This window comes from Photinus pyralis, unplaced genomic scaffold (assembly GCF_008802855.1).
Source record: "Photinus pyralis isolate 1611_PpyrPB1 unplaced genomic scaffold, Ppyr1.3 Ppyr1.4_LG7, whole genome shotgun sequence".
Taxonomy (NCBI): domain Eukaryota; kingdom Metazoa; phylum Arthropoda; class Insecta; order Coleoptera; family Lampyridae; genus Photinus; species Photinus pyralis.
This window is the reverse complement of record NW_022170738.1, coordinates 31,205,030-31,226,547: the sequence shown is the minus strand read 5'-3', so window position 1 is coordinate 31,226,547 and position 21,518 is coordinate 31,205,030. Positions and strand designations below refer to the sequence as shown.

General features: G+C 36.8%; 3 protein-coding genes across 3 annotated transcripts; 2 read left to right on the top strand and 1 right to left on the bottom strand.

Annotated features, from left to right (window-relative positions):
* The first annotated feature begins 2,459 nt into the window (after positions 1 to 2,459).
* LOC116175659 (acyl-CoA-binding protein homolog 1-like) lies at positions 2,460 to 3,194 on the top strand. The gene is made up of 4 exons (XM_031493890.1): positions 2,460 to 2,609; positions 2,695 to 2,714; positions 2,772 to 2,886; positions 2,944 to 3,194. Exons 2-4 carry the CDS (start codon positions 2,700 to 2,702, stop codon positions 3,081 to 3,083), a joined length of 270 nt encoding a protein of 89 aa, XP_031349750.1. The 5' UTR covers positions 2,460 to 2,609; positions 2,695 to 2,699; the 3' UTR covers positions 3,084 to 3,194.
* Positions 3,195 to 8,431: 5,237 nt separating this feature from the next.
* On the bottom strand, positions 8,432 to 14,573 carry LOC116175655 (actin-binding protein IPP). The gene is made up of 7 exons (XM_031493885.1): positions 14,079 to 14,573; positions 13,749 to 14,032; positions 13,434 to 13,702; positions 13,149 to 13,386; positions 9,950 to 10,308; positions 9,673 to 9,890; positions 8,432 to 9,622 (listed from the first exon to the last, which is right to left on the bottom strand). Exons 1-7 carry the CDS (start codon positions 14,310 to 14,312, stop codon positions 9,392 to 9,394), a joined length of 1,833 nt encoding a protein of 610 aa, XP_031349745.1. The 5' UTR covers positions 14,313 to 14,573; the 3' UTR covers positions 8,432 to 9,391.
* Positions 14,574 to 16,442: 1,869 nt separating this feature from the next.
* LOC116175657 (cationic amino acid transporter 3-like) lies at positions 16,443 to 18,672 on the top strand. Its single transcript, XM_031493887.1, has 7 exons — positions 16,443 to 16,969; positions 17,020 to 17,124; positions 17,171 to 17,692; positions 17,749 to 18,012; positions 18,061 to 18,227; positions 18,270 to 18,378; positions 18,427 to 18,672. The coding sequence occupies exons 1-7, from the start codon at positions 16,771 to 16,773 to the stop codon at positions 18,552 to 18,554; spliced, it is 1,494 nt and encodes a 497-aa protein (XP_031349747.1). The 5' UTR covers positions 16,443 to 16,770; the 3' UTR covers positions 18,555 to 18,672.
* The last annotated feature ends 2,846 nt before the right edge of the window (positions 18,673 to 21,518 follow it).

The window sequence follows — 21,518 nt, the reverse complement described above, 5'->3', positions numbered from 1 at the left end:
TCGAGTCACTGGCTAATAGAATACTGATCCGCCACACTAAATAAGGGCCTTCGATCTCACAGGAGGACTTTGATAATCTTTTACATTACGAGCAACAACCATCATATGTGAAATAAATAACAAGCGTTGCTAATTATCTTTTTAGCGTCGACGCTTATGCTTTCTCTCAATCGTTCGATCGCGCGAGGGCTTCTTGGATGAACCGTTTACGATGGTATTTTGCAGGTGGACTTTTTTATCAAATTTGTAGATCGGAGTTCGTGAATTGGCAATGTAGGGCAAAAAGTAAGGAAGGCCCTTTGACATCACCATTAGTTACGAACCGAATTGCATGAAATTCAAACTGGTTATAGTTTTAGCGATACGCAATTCCAAAAGTTGAACCTAATCGATTTAACATTCACTGTGCCCTTTTTAGCGCATTTTTGCAAACTCGCGAATTGCGGGTGAACGTCAGAAGTGGGTACCGACAAAGGGAATGTGATTGTCTACGACAAGATCTTACTGATGGTGGAGTCAAAACTGGCTAATAGAATACTTCCTTGCTGCAAGCTCGAGGCCACAAAGTAGCGAAGAAAAGTCGCTATAAAGTTTAAGATAAAGATATGGTAGATAATAGTAGCGCTGCCAAAGTGCCTCAATGGGTCATTTTTATTATTGGGAATGCGTTTAAAAGTCGAGACACTTATTGAAAAACTAATTATAAGGCACGTACTTATACTTGAAAGGTATAACGTATTTAGTTACTGGAAAATTAGTGAAATTTTATATTTAATGAGAATTGGGTATTGAGTGGGATTACACTTTACGTCATAGGTATAATGAAAACGTACGTTTCACCTTTCACGTAAACAAAATTCGTAACCAAATATGACTGAAGGATTTAATGGGACCCAAATTGGATAATTAGTGTAGCATCGGATTTCTTACCACCAGTTTCTCAAGAGGATTCTTTGATGAGACGATTTTTATGACGGGTAAACTGCGCAACTTATACCCGCCAACCCTCCTCCTTTATCCGGGCTTGGGACCGGCGCTGGTAATGGCTTGACCGTCTTTGCGTTTACCAGAGGCGGAGTTGGAAACCGATTACAAAGAATTTTTTTGGCGATTTATATTGTTACGATTTGCTTCAGTTTACATGTGCCAGCAAGGAAGCAATTACAGGCCTTAGGAATGAACACACAGAAATATGTACACCTGAATGTTGGATCAGCTCCAAATAAAGTAAAGTTCGAAAAGTGCTTCCAAAGATGGTCAAGCGCGGTTTGAGACACCTAAAGCAGCCAAATTCTGTATTACCCAGACGATCATTTGGGATTGGAGAAATGGTAATTCATTCCTAGGTACTCCCCATCAGTGCTACATTCACCCCTTCAGCCCTTACAAACTTGTGTATCGAATATCTCCAAGAACAGAAACTTTTGTGGCATCCCTTAAAAAATAATAAGCATGTACTAATAAGCATTTTGGAGGAAGCATATCATCGGGGGGTCGGGGGCCAGCACAAAGAAAATCGATTACCTTTTCCTGAAAACTACCACAACACTATACTTGCTTTCGGAGGGTGTCATCGAATCTCCACTTTAATGGGAGGTGTTCCATACCCCCTCAGACCGCCGTACAGTGCTACGTTTTCCCCAAAAACGTTCAGCCCTTACAACTTGCGTACGAACACCTCCCACAAAAAGAAACTTATTTTAGGGCACTCCTTAAAAAATAATCATTATAATACCTAGCATGTCCTAAATATTTTGGGGAAAAGCACACCAGAAATACGTTGAACATAATGGGGCAATGCACATGGGACGATTAACTACACCGCTATAGGATACCTTGCTCTATTACTCCCATATTTTTGACTATCTTGATCAACAACCCCGGCGTCCTTATTGACTTTGCAGCTCATGATGTGCACTAGGTCTTAACAATAAAAGCAAAACTCTCTTCTTGAATTTTCAAATCCCTTCTACTCGTTCATTTCTTTCAATAAAGGGCTCAACTTTTTAAATGCAAGCAAAGAGTAATTATTATAGGTAGCTATAGGTATACTCTTGGACACAAGTAAGTAAATGCCTACTATTGTGAAAAATCTTTTTGCAAAGCCCCATTTTGGGCTATATGGGATATTCCAGATTTATTCAAAAGGTCTTATGGAGCTGCTTTACAAAAGTTTGCGCAAACAATCTGCTAGCATCCAGGCTTTTAGTCTAGCTATAATTCTGTAAGTTAGTGATGTGCTTGAATAGCACATCAGCACCATGAGTTGAAGAAAATTCTAAACCTCCCCCCATAGGTACTTGGGTATGTATAGAGTTTTCTTCAACCCTCCTGTCAATTTACCCCATTTGGAGTTACACCAATCGAACATCAATAGCCAACGATGACCCACTTTAGAAAAGTTGTATTAGGCCTGACAGCAACGTGCAGCTAGGCAACTCACATTCCACGCGATCTGCATGTCATGACAGCATGGCGGAGAAACCCATCTGATTAAAAATTGGACATTAACCTTGATTTTTTTCACTTATAACCGGCGATACGGTTTTAGAGCAAGTATATCGCTTGTAACTTTCATCGAGGTATATCTCCACTCGGCACACAATTAGGTGAGTCGAGTGTTTAAGTACCTAGGTGCTCTTATTGATTTATCTATTATTCACTTATTATTTATTCATTCTTTTTTGCTTTCAGAAACAATGGGTTTAAACGAGGTAAGCATTTTACACATAAGCCTACTGGATTGATATTCATTTAAAATTTCGCCCTAGGATTTCCAAAAGGCAGCTGAAGATGTAAAAAAATTGAAGACATCTCCGACCAACGAAGAACTGTTGGAGATTTATGCCCTTTTCAAGCAGGCAACCGTAGGTGATAACAATACCGGTAAGCATAGGTATATGAAGCAAAGTTCAATTTAATGCAGTTTTTGTTGTGGTGCAGATCGACCCGGAATGTTAGATATGAAGGGAAAGGCCAAGTGGGACGCTTGGACCGGTAAAAAGGGACTTTCAGCGGATGATGCCAAAACCCAATACATTGCAAAGGTGCAGAGTCTCATCGAAAGAATTGGAATGAATTAATTAGCACAAATTTTATATACCACACCATTTTTATACAATTTGTTATTTTGTGTTACACTATTTATTGTGCTGTGCTGTGCTCGCACCAATAAACAATCGTGAGGCTGAGGATTTTGCATTTTTTTTACCTAGAACTTGCAGTAACAGGTGACCTTTTTCCGGGTCAAGCCCCTTAGATAGCTTATCTTAAATTTCACTTATCTATTTATGGTAAATTTCTCTTCATAACTATGTAAGAAGTTTTAATTAAAACATTGTACAGTCCTAAATAAAAATATTATATACCTGTGAGGAAAATGTCGACAAAATTGTTGATTGTATTTAAATGTGATTTAATTAATGGGCGAACTTTATTCTCATTACGCACCGTAATTATGGAAAAAACTGTTTGAATTGGTAATGAAGTTTTCCATTACTTTCAGGATCTCTACCTGCCACTTAATTTACCTAATTGATTAATATTTTTATATAGGGTATTTAAAGCAAGGACATGACGCAAGTACTTAATACATGCAGTAGTTTTTTTAGCATACAAAGATAAGTATAGATAGGTAGAGATATACTTAAGTGTATAAATACTCAAATTAGGTGGATAATTTTTTGTGGTACCCACCAAGCATAAATTTTTATCTAACTTTTGTAACTGGAAAAATGAAATTTTCATTTCAAAAATAGTTTATATACAATAAATACTATTATTTAATAGATTATGAATTGTGGGTGGATACAAGGAAATTTTGCACTTGTATCAGATCAATAATTAGGTACTAAGTCTACAAGTGGATTAGATATTCTGGCAAATGTGATGCTAAACTTTCTACGTTAGTTATTAGAGCCTGGCGGTACAAGTCGTTGGCAATCAAAGAGCTCTTAGGAAGTCTTGAGGAAATCCAAAGTCTCTTCTCGTATGGATTTTGAAAGGGGGGGGGGGGGGAGCACCATAGGGTCATTGTACTGCATCCTTCTAATTAGCAGTGATAGTGGTGGAGGGAGGTGGCTTTAATCTTTGCCACGGAAATCTTAAAAAATAATTTTCCAAACATCGAAACAACTTACTGGCTCAACTTTCAAGAGTGTACAACACTAAATAAGACCCGTACAATTGCATTTCTACTGCTTTTTGCTTAGCAGCTATTAGAATGTACTATATAACCAGAAGAACTCTCAAGATGTGTAGGGTGGGTAGCATGGAAAGGGCACTTTTAGAGGTAATATATTAAAGGCTGGTTTTCGAACGAATGAGGACTTATTATTTTGTGTTACTACCAATTTCCAAAGATTAGGAGTTACCTACTGTGGTATAATCAGATCTTAGACCCAAAAACCAAAAAAAAGTGAAAAGAGGTGCAATCCATCGTAGGGCATAACCATACACCTAACCTATTTCAAAACTAATGCATTCACAACCTTTTTGACAGGGTATAATGCAATCTCTAATTAACTTTGGTTTTAGGAATTTTGTAACGGGACGTATCCATATCAATATCATATCTATATAAGTATACGCTCAATAAAAAGTGGAAAGGAAAACGTTAAACGTTAAATTGGAATTATATATATGAACTCTGGGATGTTAATGATATGGGTAACTATTTCAGTCATGTGTCAATTACATCTTCTCCATTCATGCCCCATTAAGAACGGTCCGCATAACTAAACCTAAGTCACCACGGCTAACAGATAACGTACGACTCATGATGTCTTTGAGAGATGCTTTTAAATTTAAAAGAACCAAAAATATAGCGCATTGGAACTATTACAAGACTCTACGGAATATCACTAATTACGCAATAAATAAAGAAAAAAAGACATATTTAAATTATATGATACGTACAAATAAAACACGCAATCTGTGGAAAGAATTAAAATACTTAAATATTTACTCTTCTTGTAATGCAGCAATTCCACCACATTTAAGCCAACCAAATTTAATAAATGAAGCATTTGTTTTTAAACCCCAGCAGTCTAATAAAGAATTAATTAATTTTTATAGAAATAATCGCGCCTCTTAAACTTTCAAAACACATTAACTTTTTCAAAAATTTCTGATTTCGATATAGAGAGCATACTTTACAATATTAGGTTTAAAGCCATTGGAGAAGATGGAATAAGTGTTGACATGCTTTTGTTGTGCTGTCCATTTTTAATTCCATATATAACTTATATCATCAACGCGTGTCTTACATCTAACTCTGTTCCTGACACTTGGAAAATTGCTAAGGTGGTACCTATTCCCAAAAACAGTAACCCTACAAGTTTTAATGACTTACGCCCTATCAGTGTACTTCCTGTATTGTCAAAGGTCTTGGAAAAGGTTATAGCTTCTCAAATATATCATCATACTGAAAAGTATCAGATTCTACCTAAAACACAGTCTGGTTTTAGAAAAGGCCATAGTTGTGCCACGGCACTGCTAAACTTAACGGATGATATATTCGCAGCAACTGATAAGAATAAACTATTAGTAACGCTTGACTTTTCCAAGGCCTTCGACACCATTAGTCATGAAATTTTAATAAGTTTATTACATTATGTTGGCCTAAGCTCGGGTGCAAGTACGTTGATGGGAAATTATCTTAAAAATCGTAAGCAACTGGTATTACTAAATAATATTAAATCTGATGCACTACCGATTTGCTGTGGGGTCCCACAAGGCTCTATTCTGGGTCCGCTATTATTCATATTATACACCTCTAATTTTTATAAATGTCTACAACACGCCAATTTTCATCAATACGCAGATGACACGCAGCTTCATTATGACTTTCCCCACGACAACATCGCTCAGGCTATTGAGCACATGACTTGTGATATTTACAGAATTGTTCGTACGTCTGAAGAACATGCGGATTATACATTAATCCTTCAAAGTTGCTAGCGATGTTGTTTGGAAAAAGTAATGTTAGAAGTAGGTATAAGGATGCTGTAGAAATTTAGGTTAAGGGCGCTGCGTTACATGTTCAAGACAAAGTAAAAAATCTTGGAGTGGTTCTAGATTCTGATCTCAGGTTTAAAAAGCACGTATCAGAAATGGTGAGGAAAGCCTATTTAAATTTAAAGTTAATATTCAATAATCGGTTCTGTTTTAGTAAACACCTTAAAATTATGCTTTGTGAGTGACTGGTTCTTTCGCAATTCACTTATTGTGATACTCTTTATGGATCATGTTTAGATGCTGCTGACAAATACAAGATTCAAAACTCATGCATTCGATTAATTTATGGTTTAAGGCGATATGCCCATGCCTCCCACAAATTAAATGAACTAAATTGGTTAAATATGGAGAACGGGAATCTTGTGCACGCTGCCTCCTTATACCACAAAATAATTCTTAATAAATCTCCACAGTATTTGTATGAGAAAATCAATTTCAGTTCCAATACCAGGTTTTCGGTGCTGATCACTCCGCCGATGCATAAAACGGTATTTTATGAGCGTTCCTATAGTTATAACATTGCCCATCTATACAATTCTCTACCAAACTCATTTAAAAAGCTTAGCCCCAAACAATTTAATTTACATGTCCCAAGTTTCATACTTGACCGCCAGATCCGTAACCAATGAACATCTGATTAGGAACATATATATTATATGGTAACAGTAATCCTATTTAATATCATTCTCGTTACGTCCATAATCATTTCATAATTTTTGTACCGCACTGGTCAACAATAATTTTCATTATTTAGTTTTTATTATTTATAATTAGAAGCCATGTGCTTTTATAATATAAGTAATATACTGGGTTAAGTGGAAGAGCAGAGGCAGTGGGTTTCACTACTGTCATCTGAACTTCGCCCAATTAGTTACACGATATACTTTTTTTTTTCTGTTATAAATTTTGTTGCAAGATGTGTAACTAATAAAAGACATTATTATTATTATTATAAACGTTTTCAATTAGGTACATGCACTCTCGAGTAGATACTACTTATCACCATAATACTTTAATGTAGATGAACTTTTGAACCACTCTAGCCAAATGTTGATATCATTTTGTATAATTATTTTTATCATGGTTAAAGGCTACAGCTGATACTTGAATTGTTAAAAAAAGTCTATATATGGCTTTCAGATATCGGAAAGATAAGCTCTGATATAAGATGTAATCTGTAAATCAGTAGATAGAGGTACTTTAGTAAAAGACCAATGCAAGCACGTAAGTATACAGTTTAGTTATAGGAAGGGTTCATGTTGAATGACCCCCCCCCCGAAGTTAATTTTAAGCACACTTAACAGCAAATATTTTACAAATCATACTGTGCTCTGTTCTTAAATGTGGTTTCGGAACCTTCGAATAATTCGTGTAGTTTTGAAAGTTGCAAAGATCACTTTGAGGTGCCAATATGAACATACTGAAAGTGCTGGGGGGCGACGGGATCGTCGGGTTTAGGGGGGGGGGGCGGTCATGTCCTTTTTTCAGGTTTCTGCTTGTAGGTACCTCGAAATGATTACCTACTCTCTACATTAATCATATCTACGAGGGCGGGTCGAGTGAAAGTGAACCAATGCGAATATGCGACACACAAAGTACTTTATTTAAAAGTAGTCTGGTATGGTATTCAATACCGGATTTACCACTAGGCAAGTAAAAGGGGGTCGCAGCGTTTTGTACAAAAAAAATGTATACGCCGCAGACATTGGATGCGTGTTTGTGGGAGTAAAAAGCCGCTTTACATTAGGCAATTTTCGTGCAATGCAAGTTAGAGATACGTTACTGCGCATGTTCATACGCAATTCAGGTGCAAGAAAAATAAATAGAGAAAGTTCTATTTCACTTGCAAGTTTGGCGCAAGTTCTAGTAACTTTTCTAGTAATTTTGTCAATACCACAATTTATTTGGTTTCGCGTGTGTTTTTTTTAATAGCAAGCGCCACCACATAACAAGCTGTAGCCAGCTTAATTTCCTTTTGTTTGCTCATACCTAATGGTCAATTTTATTAAGTTTCAAGAATAACCTTCTGTGTAAACAAACTGAAAAGTTTCAATTTTTGAAAAATATGTTGTCAGTACTGCAACACTTTTCTGAACTTGCACAAAAGTTGCAACACAATTGCATAAATGTAAAACCGTAATAAGCAATGCAAGGCAATTTTAGATTGCATAGCACAAGCCTTGCATTGCACTAAAATTGCCTAATGTAAATCGGCTTTTAGTAGGCTCAGTAGATCATTTTTCATTTAAATTTTGTAATGACCGTTAACAACTCTTGTCGATGTTTGCAATCTTACATCATAATTTTATCGCATTTGATGCTTCAAATCGGACAAATGGCAAGCAAATAATAAAAGGAGTAAGTTTCCGAATTTATAGTAACACATCAGTTCCCTACAAATGAGTTACTAATCATTACTGATCATATCAACATTATACTTATAAATTCAATGATTATACCTAACTTCCCCCATGTTAAAAATGTAGTTACTAATTAAGAAGACTAATAAACGATCATTATGCGCAATTTAAATGAATACATAAATACCTGTGTTGTCCTGCATTTGACAAACTGAAATCTAATGGCACTGGGCAAGGTGAATCAATAAATTGAGAGTAATTAGACCTGATCAGAAAATCTTATAAATATATAAACAGAAAAGCATTGAAAGTGTGTTTTTATCTGTGATGAGTAGGTACTCATAACAGTAAATACCGCACGCCATTGGATCTTAGCGTTACTGCTTTCTTGCTTATTCCTATAGTATATGTGTACACATGCTTGATGTCTTAACAAATAAGAAAAAAACAACGCGCATGCGCAGACTTCCAATGTTCACATACATGTTACGTTTTAAATTTAAAAAAAACCCGCTACAGAGTAAGAACTCGGGGAAAACAAAATCAGAACAAAGTGTCAGGATTTGATTCATACGGCAATGTTAAGGAGGGAGCAGAGTAATATAGAAAAGTTTTTAAATGCTGGCGATTAATTTAGAAAATAAAATCGTAAAAAATGATACCAAATACATTTTACATGAAAAAATTATATTAATCGGTTATCAATTTTATTTCAAGAATAAATTAAGTTATTAACTTAGTATTTGGTTTCAACATTTACATAGTAATGCTATATGCTACACATGGAAATATAATTAAAAGTGCTGTAAGTAAAAAGTGATTAATAAAATATCAGTTATTGGTGTATCTTTGGTAAAATGCCTTGCGACTAGCAATTTATAATAAATAAAATTTAAAAAATGATAGCGACAGTACGACATATTGCAACTTAAAGACTAGTAAACGTAAAATAAAGACAAAAATGAATCGCGACAACACAATAATACTTAAAAAATGGCTAATTCAAATCGCTATCATAATACAACAGCACCAGCTTCTGCTCTACTTTCGGGCAATGGAGGGCATTCGGACCATGTATTTGTAAAAGGATCATAACATTCCACTGAGGCTACCGTAAATTGCGCTCGGTAAAAAGGATTCTCCAAAGTTTTGTAGCCTCCTATCACATACAACAGCCCATCGACAGCGGCAACTGCCGGGCCACTTCGACCGATCGACATGGGCGGTATCGTACTCCAGGTACCCTAAATACTCAAATAAATATTCCAAACACATCATTACTCAATCCGTTAACCTTTTTAAACGAATACCTCTCCACGGAAGTAAGCGTCTGCGATCTGTTATTACCTCCAACAACGTACAAGTAATCGTCTAAGACAGCTACACCCATTTGAGATCGCGCAACCGACATCGATTGCAAGGCATTCCATTGTCCTGTTAAGGGATTATAGCTTAGTAGATCCTGAGAGAATCGTTGAAATTCGGTACATCCCCCAACCATATAAATGAGACCTACAGTTATAATAATATACGTGAAATATCACATGATAGTGTTAATACGGTTAACTTGCCTTCATACGAAACAACCCCCATACTAAAGCGGGGCTGAAGTAATTTCCCGACGAGTGTCCACATATTTGTTTGTGGATTATATCTCTCAATGGAATCTCCTATGTCACCCCTTTCACCTCCCCCAACCCAGCCGCCGACCGCATACAGATACCCATTCCATGTGCACAGGCCAAATTCACAACGAGGTACGATCATACTTCCAATTTGAGTCCAACGGTTATCCTGAAGATTGTATCTTTCGCCACATGCCAAACTGTTCGATCCGTGTTCACCGCCGACCACGTAAATATTACCATTTAGCGCAGCCACGCCCGGTACTATCCGACTGACGGTCATATTCGGTGCTTTACACCATTCGCTATAAGAACAGATTTAGCTATCACTTTTCGATTGGCAATATACCTTCCACTGCTGGCAGTAAGGTACAAATTTGTTGAAAACAGATGGCAAATAAAAGAATGGTGGATTGGGTGGGAAGTGTACTGACCAGTTAAAAATAACCCACTCACTTAAAATAAGGACATTTTTTTCTCGGCAACCTATAGTGTTAATGTATTTATGAGCAATAGGGAGAAATGCCACAACAATATATAAAATCAAGAGATAAAGAGTGCAACAAAGACGGAGAAGTGTTACTGGAATTATTAGAAAATAGGGGATGAAGAATTTCAAACAGAAATATGGAGGGAGATAGGGACGGGCTATATGCATACATGGGAGGAAGAGCGAGGTCCGTAATTGATACACATTGAACACAATAGTAAACGAGAAAATACTGGAAGAAATTGAAGAATTTATGGTGGACACAAGGATAGAATCAGAAGGAAATGAGTCTAAAAGAGAAGATAAAAAGACTAAGAAAGGGAAAGATACAAAGACAAAGGAGATACAGATATAAACAAGAACTGTGGAGTCATGTAGAAGGGGACTAGAGGAACAAGAAGAAGGGAGCGAGTACAGAGGGGTGGAAAAATATGAAGGAGAGTATTACAAAGGCAACAACGTGGAAACAGGTAAATGAAGGGGGAGATAATAGAAAAGAGTGGTATACACAAACAAATATAAAATAATGATGGAGAAAGAAAGGAGAGATATAGAAGTTAAGAGAACATAAAAGAAAATGCAAAGAAAAAAAAAGATATGAAGAACAAATCTGGGAAATAAACACATAGGTCTTTTTGAAGATGATAAAATAGAGAAAAGGGAGAAAACAGAACAACGGACTCTAAAATTTAAATTGACATTAATTTCTGACAACAGAAATAGTAGTTTCAATTTGAAAAACTTTTTTATGACATTTCTTGATTGGCGCCTTTAAAAAATCGCAGCAGTCTTGAAAAGTTTTCCAAGACTTTCGGCGGTCACTCAAAAAATTCCTTAGACTTTAAGGATTTGGTTATAAAAAAGAGCACTCACCTATCTTAAACTGTTTAAGACATATGAATTTCCGAATGCACCCTTGGATCTTCAACTTTTACAGAAAAATTGACATATGTCAAAAACTATGACAGAAATTCAGAATAAAATGGCGCATTTAGGAAATGTAAAATGGTAAGTATGTTTCCATTAATAAAAACCCAAGATCGCTCAAGTTCCGGTATTTATTTTATTTCAATTCGCAATAGTTGATTCTGGCTATAAACCAAATTTCAAGTTTCTATTTTAACCGGAAGTTTATTTATTTATTTTTTCCTATATTTTAGAGTGGGCGGGGTTTCAGCCAAGGCTGGTCTACCAACCCAACCCACTACATATTTACAAATACCCATGCACGAACCCGGATTCGAACCAGGGACCCTTAGTACCCCAGTCCAGCTTCAACTGTACTGCGCTACACGAGCCGACAAAGTTTAAAAACTTCTAACGAACAGGCTACGTGAATCTCTCTACGTATGGGAATGCAAGAATCATGTCTCCCCAAGTAAGTTGGGCAAAAAAATCGATTAATCGATTATTTTAAATAATACTTAATAATCCATTATTAAAACCTGTAATCGCCCACCCCTAATCGTCAGAACGTGTTTTTAGTAAGGGAGGCTCTATTGTAACTGATAATAGGGCTGGCCTTACTCCAGATCATGCAGCACAATTAATTTTTATCGCATGTAATTCAGTTCAGTGTACGTTACATAGATAAGTGTATGTTATTCAATAAACAATATATTTTTATGGTACCTTATAAACAAAATGAGCTTTTTATTTTACCAAATCGTAGTCGTAAGACATGAACGCCGAGACGAATGCAATAAGTGCATAATGGTAGATATTACATATAAGAAAAACAAAAAAAAATTAACTAAAGACAAATAATAAATCATCATTATAAACAGTGATAGATGTAGACAATTTACTGTTTAGTCACAATGAATAAATAAAAAATTATTTAAAGCACTAGAAGTGCATTGAACTCAAGGTACACACTACGCAAACTAATATAAGTTTTGACAAATAAATCAAACTTTCAAGTAATTTAATTAAGACCTATTCATCAAAACTATCCCACACCTAAACGCACGCCCTATGAATTATTGTTAGGTGATTATTGATCGATTTGCCTATTTGGACGATTGGATGAAGAGAATTATTAGGTAAGGAACGTATTAAAGAGAACAAACAGATATTTCATTACTCCTTGTATGTGACAAATGATTATACGGTTAATCTTAATCGCTTATTTGATTATTCGATTATCTGATTATTTTTAATAATCGATTATTCAAACCTGTAATCGCCCACCCCTTGTCTTAATGCATGAATAATTGAAAAAGAACACTGATTTGTTATTTATCTTTCTCTCTCACTGCTGTTCAAATCGCAGTATTGTAGTTATTTCAAAATTATCTGTTGTAAAATCCTATAGATGGCGCAAATTTCCATATATCTTCTTTACCTTACATATTTTTATATATCTAAGATATGGATAAATATAAAAATTAAAAATGTCTCATAAATGGTTTTCTTATGGACGTAAAACTGAATTTTCAGATATCTATCTACCTATCGTTTAAAAAAATCTTTAAGATGTTATAAAATTTGGAAATTACCCTTATCCTTATTATTATGCTCTATGGCCTATGCAAATAAAAATCGTAGACATTTTGATTAGTCATAGCTCAAAGGAAATAAATTGAAAGTAGAGGAGAAACAAAAACAAAAAAAATGCACCAAATATAAGCAGTGGAAGACCCCTCGATATACCTTTTAAATGTATCATATCGTTCAATCGTCACGTAACTGCTTTCGAAACTTCTTGTCAAATTGTTTAACTCCTTTTTGGAACCGCCCACCACAAATATGTGCTTCTTCGCTCCGAGACGTGGGAACACATTTAAAGCTACCAAACATCCTTTCTTACATACTAAATCGTTGCAAATACTTTTAAGAGCGACACGTAAGCTGCTATCGTTGCATTCGGTAATAGCATGCTCCAATAAACCTAAATCAATCTGTAAATATTTGAGACGACGCGACATATCTAGTTACCTAATGGAAGAAGAGACAATCGCACAAATTTCAATACTTCGAAAACAAAACGCCTACGTTCTACAATATCGTGAGTGATCCACCTTATGGCGGCTTGAAAGACTTGAAATTCCGAATCAACTTGTAAGTTTTCCGACGACAAAAACTTTATTATTTGATCCTTGGGCAGTTCGTAGAGCTCGTCTTCGTTGATAATTTGCGGAAAGTAGCTTTGAATGAAGTGCAATGCGGCAATTTTTAATTTCTTCCAATTGTGTAACTCTGCAAATCTAAAGGGGGGGCGATTAAAAGGTGTCGTCGCCGTTTCCGCTTTACCTATAAATTCCTATGGCGTTGACGGCGTGTAGCTCCTTGATCAGATACTCGGAGCATCCTAGCACGACATCGTCTAATTCTAACATGTCGGCAGCTATCATGAGTTCCTGCACATTGTTTTGATTGATCTCTATTTCGCCAGAGTAGACAAAGTCGATTAACGTCGTAAGTACGTGCGGGGAAATGGCGTGCAGTTCGACGGACCTTTGATCTTTTTCGCACAGGTCGCCTGTGAACATTGCGTTAAAATACGGACTGCTCGCAGCAAGCACGGCGCGATGTGCCTGTAACCACGCATTGCAATATTACAAACAATATTGGAGATTTTACCTTAATCACTTCGCCGCCGGCTACAATTTCTACATCGCAAAGTCTGGAGTTTAATCTCAATATATTTAAATTAGCTAAAAGTTTCGCCACGTAATTGCAGCAGTTGTAGTTTATATTTTTTTGCGAGTTCGTGTTCGATACGGGTATGTAGTTATTATTCTGCATGGAAGTCATGTCGGTTAAACAGGTCGAGCTTTTCAGTGGTGGCATGATAATATCCATGAAAGCTGGCATGTATTGTTCCTTAAAAAGACTGGTATCTCGAAAAGAAGTGCAAAAGACACACCTTTTTCTTAAATATAATTATGGACCCATTTGTACACTGTAATTTATCCTCTAACTGAAGTGTTCTTACACTTGCATTTTATTATCATAAATCAACCATTATATGATAATGAGACGGCATTAGAAATTTTATTTGAGAAATGTAGATCTAAAAATTAGCCTAAAATCAAATGTCAAAATTGTATTGTATCTAGAGGATTTTGTTTTCAACATGTTACCTACTTGATCAGACAAAAAAATTTAAAATAATAGTTGCGTTCAAATGCTTAAAATTAGTAGCAGTTTTGTTCAGAAGTTGCAATAGCCTTTTGTAAGTACCTCCTGCGAGTCCTCCGACGAGGAAGAGGACTGTGGCTGGTAGAAATGACCTTTTTTCGTCAAACGTAAAATGGTCATGGGCTACCTAGCCATCTTACGGGTACCCAAAAGTTTTCAGAAGTTTTCAGTCGATAGTCAGTGATTGGTTTTTCTACCAGCTTACATCGTCATCTCAATGACCACTTTCATGGCCCGAAACGGCATTGCCCCACACAGGCCACCAGTGCCGGATTAATCCTCTCAGGGGCCCTAGGCAATGCAACTCTTGAGGCCCCTCTTTCCTTCACTTCACACATCCCTTACTTTTTAAAATAAATTTTTTCTTTCACAATGCAATAATTATACAGGGTCGTTATTAAAGCTCTCACGGTTAAACCATTTGAGATATGGTTAATCCGACACTCTACCCACCCTATTCACCCGGTATGGCTCCGGGTGACTTTTTTGTTCCCACGTATGAAGAGGAACTTTTGATCTAGTAGCCCAATCTTGGAACTGTTTGAAATTATGGAATCTACAGGCCATATTCTATAAGAAAATGTTTTGTTCCGGTCGATCTGAGACAATTTTTTTTGGAGCCTCAAAAAAAGGCAGTGTATAACCTTCCTTTTTTACCAAAAATCGATTTCTCGGAAAACATTTCTTATTAATTTTGGTGGCGTAAGAATCAACAATTCGTACTTTTTCGATTAGACTTCGCAATCAAAAGTTATAGACTAGAAACCAATTTCGAAAGAAAATTCAAAGGGCTGTAACTTTTGAACTAGTAGCCCAATCTTGGAACTGTTTGAAATTATGGATTCTACAGGCCATTTCCTTAAAGGGCAGTTGATAATGTGCAATTTCATGTAGGATTTGTAGAGCAAATGTACTTCAATGATCCAGTATCTGGAATTGTCTTTTGTGTATGCAATTGGTACATTTGCGCCATCTCTTTGGTAATCCCTATACTTTTCCTAATTATTTTCTTGTAATAGTTGAACCAGTTCCAATGAGATGTCGCCACGTACGAAACTACATTCACAATAACATTTTAATTTATGCACTTAATAGCCACGTCCGACTCAATTTTCCTTAAAGGGCAGTTGAAAATGTGCAATTTCATGTAGGATTTGTAGAGCAATTGTACTTCAATAATCGACTACACCAAAATTTCTTATTAATTTTGGTGCGTAGAATCCAAAACGCTTCGTACTTTTTCGATTAGACTTCTCAATCAAAGGTTATGGACTAAAAACCAATTTCGAAACAAAATTCAAAGGGCTGTAACTTTTGATCTAGTAGCCCAATCTTGGAACTGTTTGAAATTATGGAATCTACAGGCCATATTCTATAAGAAAATGTTTTTTTTCCGGTCGATCTGAGACAATTTTCTTTTGGGGTCTCAAAAAAAGACAGTGTATAACGTTCCTTTTTTACCAAAAATCGACTACACCAAAATTTCTCGGAAAAACACTTTTTCTTATTAATTTTGGTGCGTAGAATCCAAAACAATTCGTACTTTTTCCATTAGACTTCTCAATCAAAAGTTATAGACTAGAAACCAATTTCGAAAGGAAATTCAAAGGGCTGTAACTGCCTGGAAACCAAGGTAATGAATTTATCTTGCTGGGCACAATTGTGGCAGCATTTTAAACCAATCATGATAAATTGGAAAAAAAGCATGACCGGCATGGAGGATTATGTCCTTATACAGTCACTGTACCAAGGGCGGGTCTAAACAATTTTCTGAAGGGCGGAGGGGAAGGGGGCAGAAATAAAATACATTTTTAAGTTTCCATTGGATTATTTTTAAAAAACAAAATTCAATTTCCGGTTTTGTCTTTGGGGGAAACTGTCAAGTACACGATTTACATCAACTGCTACGTCTTAGCAAATATTCATCAGAGCCAACCCTGTTAGGTTGAGTGTGAACGTTGCAATTAACTTTATTTGTAGAAGTTTATGAGACGCTTGGCAAATACTCTCGTCCCCCTTGCATCGTACATAGAAACTACAGTGACTGTATCAGGACAGGGGGGGGGGGGTTAACTTAAACAAAATATGTACCATAAAAACTGCTACGTTTATTAAAAGGCAACGGAATTGAATGACAGAGGGACGAGAACTGTTAATGTTTTGCCTCATTGTAGGAGGAGCGAGTTTAGCCAGAGGACTTTCCAGCTACATCGACGCCCTTTCCAACAACACAATGAAAAGCTTCTTCACCGCGACCCTTCCCATGGACGTCGAATTCTTAGCCGACTACCCGGATTTCTTCTCCTTCATCGTGATGATGATAGTGACAGGTAAGCCGATGACCAAATGTCTTCGCCATTACGTCTAATTCTTCTTGCAGCGCTTTTAGCGGCGGGAGTAAAGAAATCTAGCATGCTGAATAATATTCTGACAACCTTAAATCTACTGACCGTTATAACTGTTGTGGTATCTGGATCGATTAAGGGTAGGTACCCGTGGAATATGACCCTGAATTACCTGAACCGCTTTAGCTGACAGCGCAAATTGGAAGATTGCCAAGGAGGAGATTCCACCGGACGTTCGCAATGCGGGCGAGGGCGGTTTTGCGCCGTTCGGCGTCGCGGGAATTATGGCGGGTGCGGCCAAGTGTTTCTTCGGGTTCGTCGGGTTCGATGCCATCGCTACCACCGGAGAAGAGGCGAAAAGGCCGCAGCGAAATATACCGTTGGCAATCGTTATTTCTTTGATTGTTATTTTCTTGGCGTACTTTGGGGTATCAGTGGTGCTGACCATGATGTGGCCGTACTACGATCAGCATGCGGAAGCTCCATTCCCTTACGTCTTTGAACGTGTTGGTTGGCCGGTAATTAAGTGGATCGTTACGATCGGCGCTGTTTTTGCAATATGCACCAGTCTGTTGGGGGCGATGTTTCCTCTACCGCGCGTCTTATACGCTATGGCGAATGACGGCCTTATATTCACCTTTTTATCACGCGTGCATCCAAAAACCAGAACACCTTTAATTGCAACAGTAGTTTCCGGTATTTTTGGCGGTAAGAAAACGTATAGACGGATTTGGAGTAAATGCACCGGTAAGTGCTCATTTTAGGGGTCATGGCGCTAGTTTTTGATCTGCAGCAGCTGATTGACATGATGTCCATTGGAACATTGATGGCGTACACAATTGTGGCAATTTGTGTGCTAATATTGAGGTACGAAGACCCCCAAGAAGTCGAGATTCCCAAGAGTGACAGTCATCATACAACTACTGGAGTAATCATCAAGCACTTTGCGTTGATCTTCAACTTAAATGGAAACAAGCACCCTAACTGTACCACAGCCACATTCACCAAGGGAGCAATATGCGTCTTCAGTAGGTTTTCTGGTATTCATTATTACACACACTAAGGATCTATTGTAGGTGTCATAGCGTTGGCAGTGTGCTTCTTCATCAAATATGCAGGAACCTTTGTCAATGCGGAACATCCTTATTATTTGACTGGATTTATTCTTCTTGCCATAATTCTTCTGAGTGTCGTCGTTGTTATTGCCAGGCAGCCGACGTGCTCGATAGAAATTTCGTTTAAGGTAAGCACATCGGCTCAATATCGAAGTCAATTCCAATTTCAGGTCCCTTGGGTCCCTTTTATCCCATGCTTAAGTATTTTCATTAACTTATACTTGATGTGTGAGCTAGACGCGTACACGTGGCTGAGATTCTTGATTTGGATTTGCATTGGTAGGTAGCACATCCACTGAGTATTATATTGAGCATGTTAACTTACAGGTTTCTTTATCTATTTCTTATACGGCATTAGCCACAGCAGACAGAAGGAATGCAGTATAGATAACGAGCCACAAACATCAGCAGCACCTGTTTTTGTTATGAAAACAAAGCCCGAGGAACGCTTTTGAACCAACGCGTGGTACTTACTATGTAATGACGCTTATTGGACAATGTGATTTTATGTTTAATGACACATTTATTTTAATACCCTTAGATGTAGGAAAATAAAATGGTTTCCTTAATTAAGTAGTCAGTAACGCCGAAAACGCTGTGCTACCTTATACAGGATCCTCGAACTGCAAAATTCTGACTTCTTACTTCATGTGCATGTTTTGAAGGTAGAGTCAGGAACGTTTTACGTAAAAAACAATGTCCTGCTGAATGAAAAAATGGGAGCAACTGGTTGAGGTGAAGCTTCCAGTCCCCCACCAGCTCCTCATGAAATTGCTTTATAAGAGGAGTCATTCGATAAGATTGACACCAAAGCTTGGATGTGGGACAATTGTGTTCATTTTTTTCCAAAGCTGTCCTCAAATTGGTAATCGCCAATTGAAAAACTTCATTCTCACTGGCAAGAAAGACCTAATTTCCACAAATCCGTCTTTTCAGCTCAGCACAGTTTTGATTGGTGCAGTCTATCTGAGTCATCACCATTTCAGCTAATACGAGAATGGTCAGAACACGCCCTTACGGCACTTGAATATGCATGGCCATGGAGGTTCATGTTACCCCTGTTTTCGACGTAAATAATCCGCTCCTTCAAACCACTACCAGCTATGACTCCATCAGGAAGAATGGAAATATGTACAATAAACATGAATTAAAAATGGCCACTGGAATGAAGATATATTGGTTTGGCACATAATGGTGTACTACGTAATTCAGCAACCATTCAAAGCCACTGTAATTTCGGCATTTAATTTAATCTCTTCCTTTTTAATCCTGGCTGGCATATAACCTTGTTCTTCTTCACAGAAGATTGTGCCGTCACTGTGGTTATTTGGAACAGAAATGTAATACGTCTTTATTTTACTTGACCTATGTTTTTTGTATTGCCTATTATATTTTCTTTGGAGTTCTCCTCTTTTTCTGGTGTAGTGGTTGGTTGGCTCCATTGAATATGTTTTAGCGGATTTATATTTACAAGTGATTTAAGCCCTGACGCATGTACGTATTTTGATGACGTAGCATTATTTTAACACGTATATTCTTTTATGGCTTTGTCTTCTTTCCTCCTTTTCTATCCGCCTATATTTATTTCTTCATTGAACATTACTATTTTACTATCTACGTCGATATCCGTTGTGGAATAAATTATCCTACATCTAATACGGTGCGATTTTAGTGCAAGATCGCATCGTTTGCACATTGTAATATCAACGGATACAGGTCAGTAAATTAATGCACATTCATCCCTTTGTTGTGTTCTTGTCGTGTTTTGCCTGATTGCAGATTATTGGCAGAGAGCGCCTTTCTGAGCTCGGAGAGGTTGCGACCCGATAGTTCAAAGCAGAGCTGGGCAGTATTCGATTTTGTAAATACTGTTTAGTATTCAAATCCTTTAAAGTATTCAAATACTTTGTAATTAAATACTTTTATGGAAGCAGTATTTGTATTTGTAACTCAAATACTTTCACAAATATTTAGTATTCGAATACTTCGCAAGGTATTTGAATACTTAACCTTCCTTTTTTACCAAAATTCGACTACACCAAATTTTCTCGGGAAAACACTTTTTCTTATTAATTTTGGTGCGTAGAATCCAAAACAATTCGTACTTTTTCGATCAGACTTCTCAATCAAAAGTTATAGACTAGAAACCAATTTGGAAAAAAATTCAAAGGGCTGTAACTTTTGAACTAGTAGCCCAATCTTGGAACTGTTTGAAATTATGGATTCTACAGGCCATATTCTATAAGAAAATTTTTTTCCGGGTCGATCTGAGACAATTTTTTTTTCGGGGCTCAAAAAAAGGCAGTGTATAAACCTTCCTTTTTTACCAAAAATCGACTGCACCAAAATTTATCGGGAAAACACTTTTTCTTATTAATTTTGGTGCGTAGAATCCAAAACAATTCGTACTTTTTCGATCAGACTTCTCAATCAAAAGTTATAGACTAGAAACCAATTTCAAAAAAAATTCAAAGGGCTGTAACTTTTGAACTAGTAGCCCAATCTTGGAACTGTTTGAAATTATGGATTCTACAGGCCACATTCTATAAGGAAATTTTTTTCCGGGTCGATCTGAGACAATTTTTTTTTCGGGCCTCAAAAAAAGGCAGTGTATAACCTTCCTTTTTTACCCAAAATAGATTGCACCAAAATTCCTCGGGAAAACACTTTTTCTTATTAATTTTGGTGCGTAGAATCCAAAACAATTCGTACTTTTTCGATCAGACTTCTCAATCAAAAGTTATAGACTAGAAACCAATTTCGAAAAAAAATTCAAAGGGCTGTAACTTTTGAACTAGTAGCCCAATCTTGGAACTGTTTGAAATTATGGATTCTACAGGCCACATTCTATAAGAAATTTTTTCCGGGTCGATCTGAGACAATTTTTTTTCTGGCCTCAAAAAAAAGCAGTGTATAACCTTCCTTTTTTACCAAAAATCGACTGCACCAAAATTTCTCGGGAAAACACTTTTTCTTATTAATTTTGGTGCGTAGAATCCAAAACAATTCGTACTTTTTCGATCAGACTTCTCAATCAAAAGTTATAGACTAGAAACCAATTTCGAAAGAAAATTCAAAGGGCTGTAACTTTTGAACTAGTAGCCCAATCTTGGAACTGTTTGAAATTATGGATTCTACAGGCCACATTCTATAAGAAAATTTTTTTCCGGGTCGATCTGAGACAATTTTTTTTTCGGGGCTCAAAAAAGGGCAGTGTATAACCTTCCTTTTTTACCAAAAATCGACTGCACCAAAATTTCTCGGGAAAACACTTTTTCTTATTAATTTTGGTGCGTAGAATCCAAAACAATTCGTTCTTTTTCGATTAGACCTCTCAATATAAAGTTATGGACAAAACCAAATTTCGAAAAAAAATTCAAAGGGCTGTAACTTCTAGTAGCCCAATCTTCAAACTGTTT

Excerpts from the sequence above, each read along its gene's own strand:
- LOC116175659 (XM_031493890.1), top strand. Across the intron at positions 2,887-2,943 it reads CGTAGGTGATAACAATACCG|ATCGACCCGGAATGTTAGAT; the intron begins GTAAGCATAGGT and ends GTTGTGGTGCAG.
- LOC116175655 (XM_031493885.1), bottom strand. The coding sequence starts at position 14,312 with ATGCCAGCTTTCATGGATATTATCATGCCACCACTGAAAAGCTCGACC. Across the intron at positions 13,703-13,748 it reads AACGCCATAGGAATTTATAG|ATTTGCAGAGTTACACAATT; the intron begins GTAAAGCGGAAA and ends CCCCCCCTTTAG. Across the intron at positions 13,387-13,433 it reads ATTGTCTCTTCTTCCATTAG|GTTTATTGGAGCATGCTATT; the intron begins GTAACTAGATAT and ends AGATTGATTTAG.
- LOC116175657 (XM_031493887.1), top strand. The coding sequence starts at position 16,771 with ATGACAGAGGGACGAGAACTGTTAATGTTTTGCCTCATTGTAGGAGGA. Across the intron at positions 16,970-17,019 it reads CGTGATGATGATAGTGACAG|CGCTTTTAGCGGCGGGAGTA; the intron begins GTAAGCCGATGA and ends TTCTTCTTGCAG. Across the intron at positions 17,125-17,170 it reads GGTATCTGGATCGATTAAGG|CTGACAGCGCAAATTGGAAG; the intron begins GTAGGTACCCGT and ends GAACCGCTTTAG.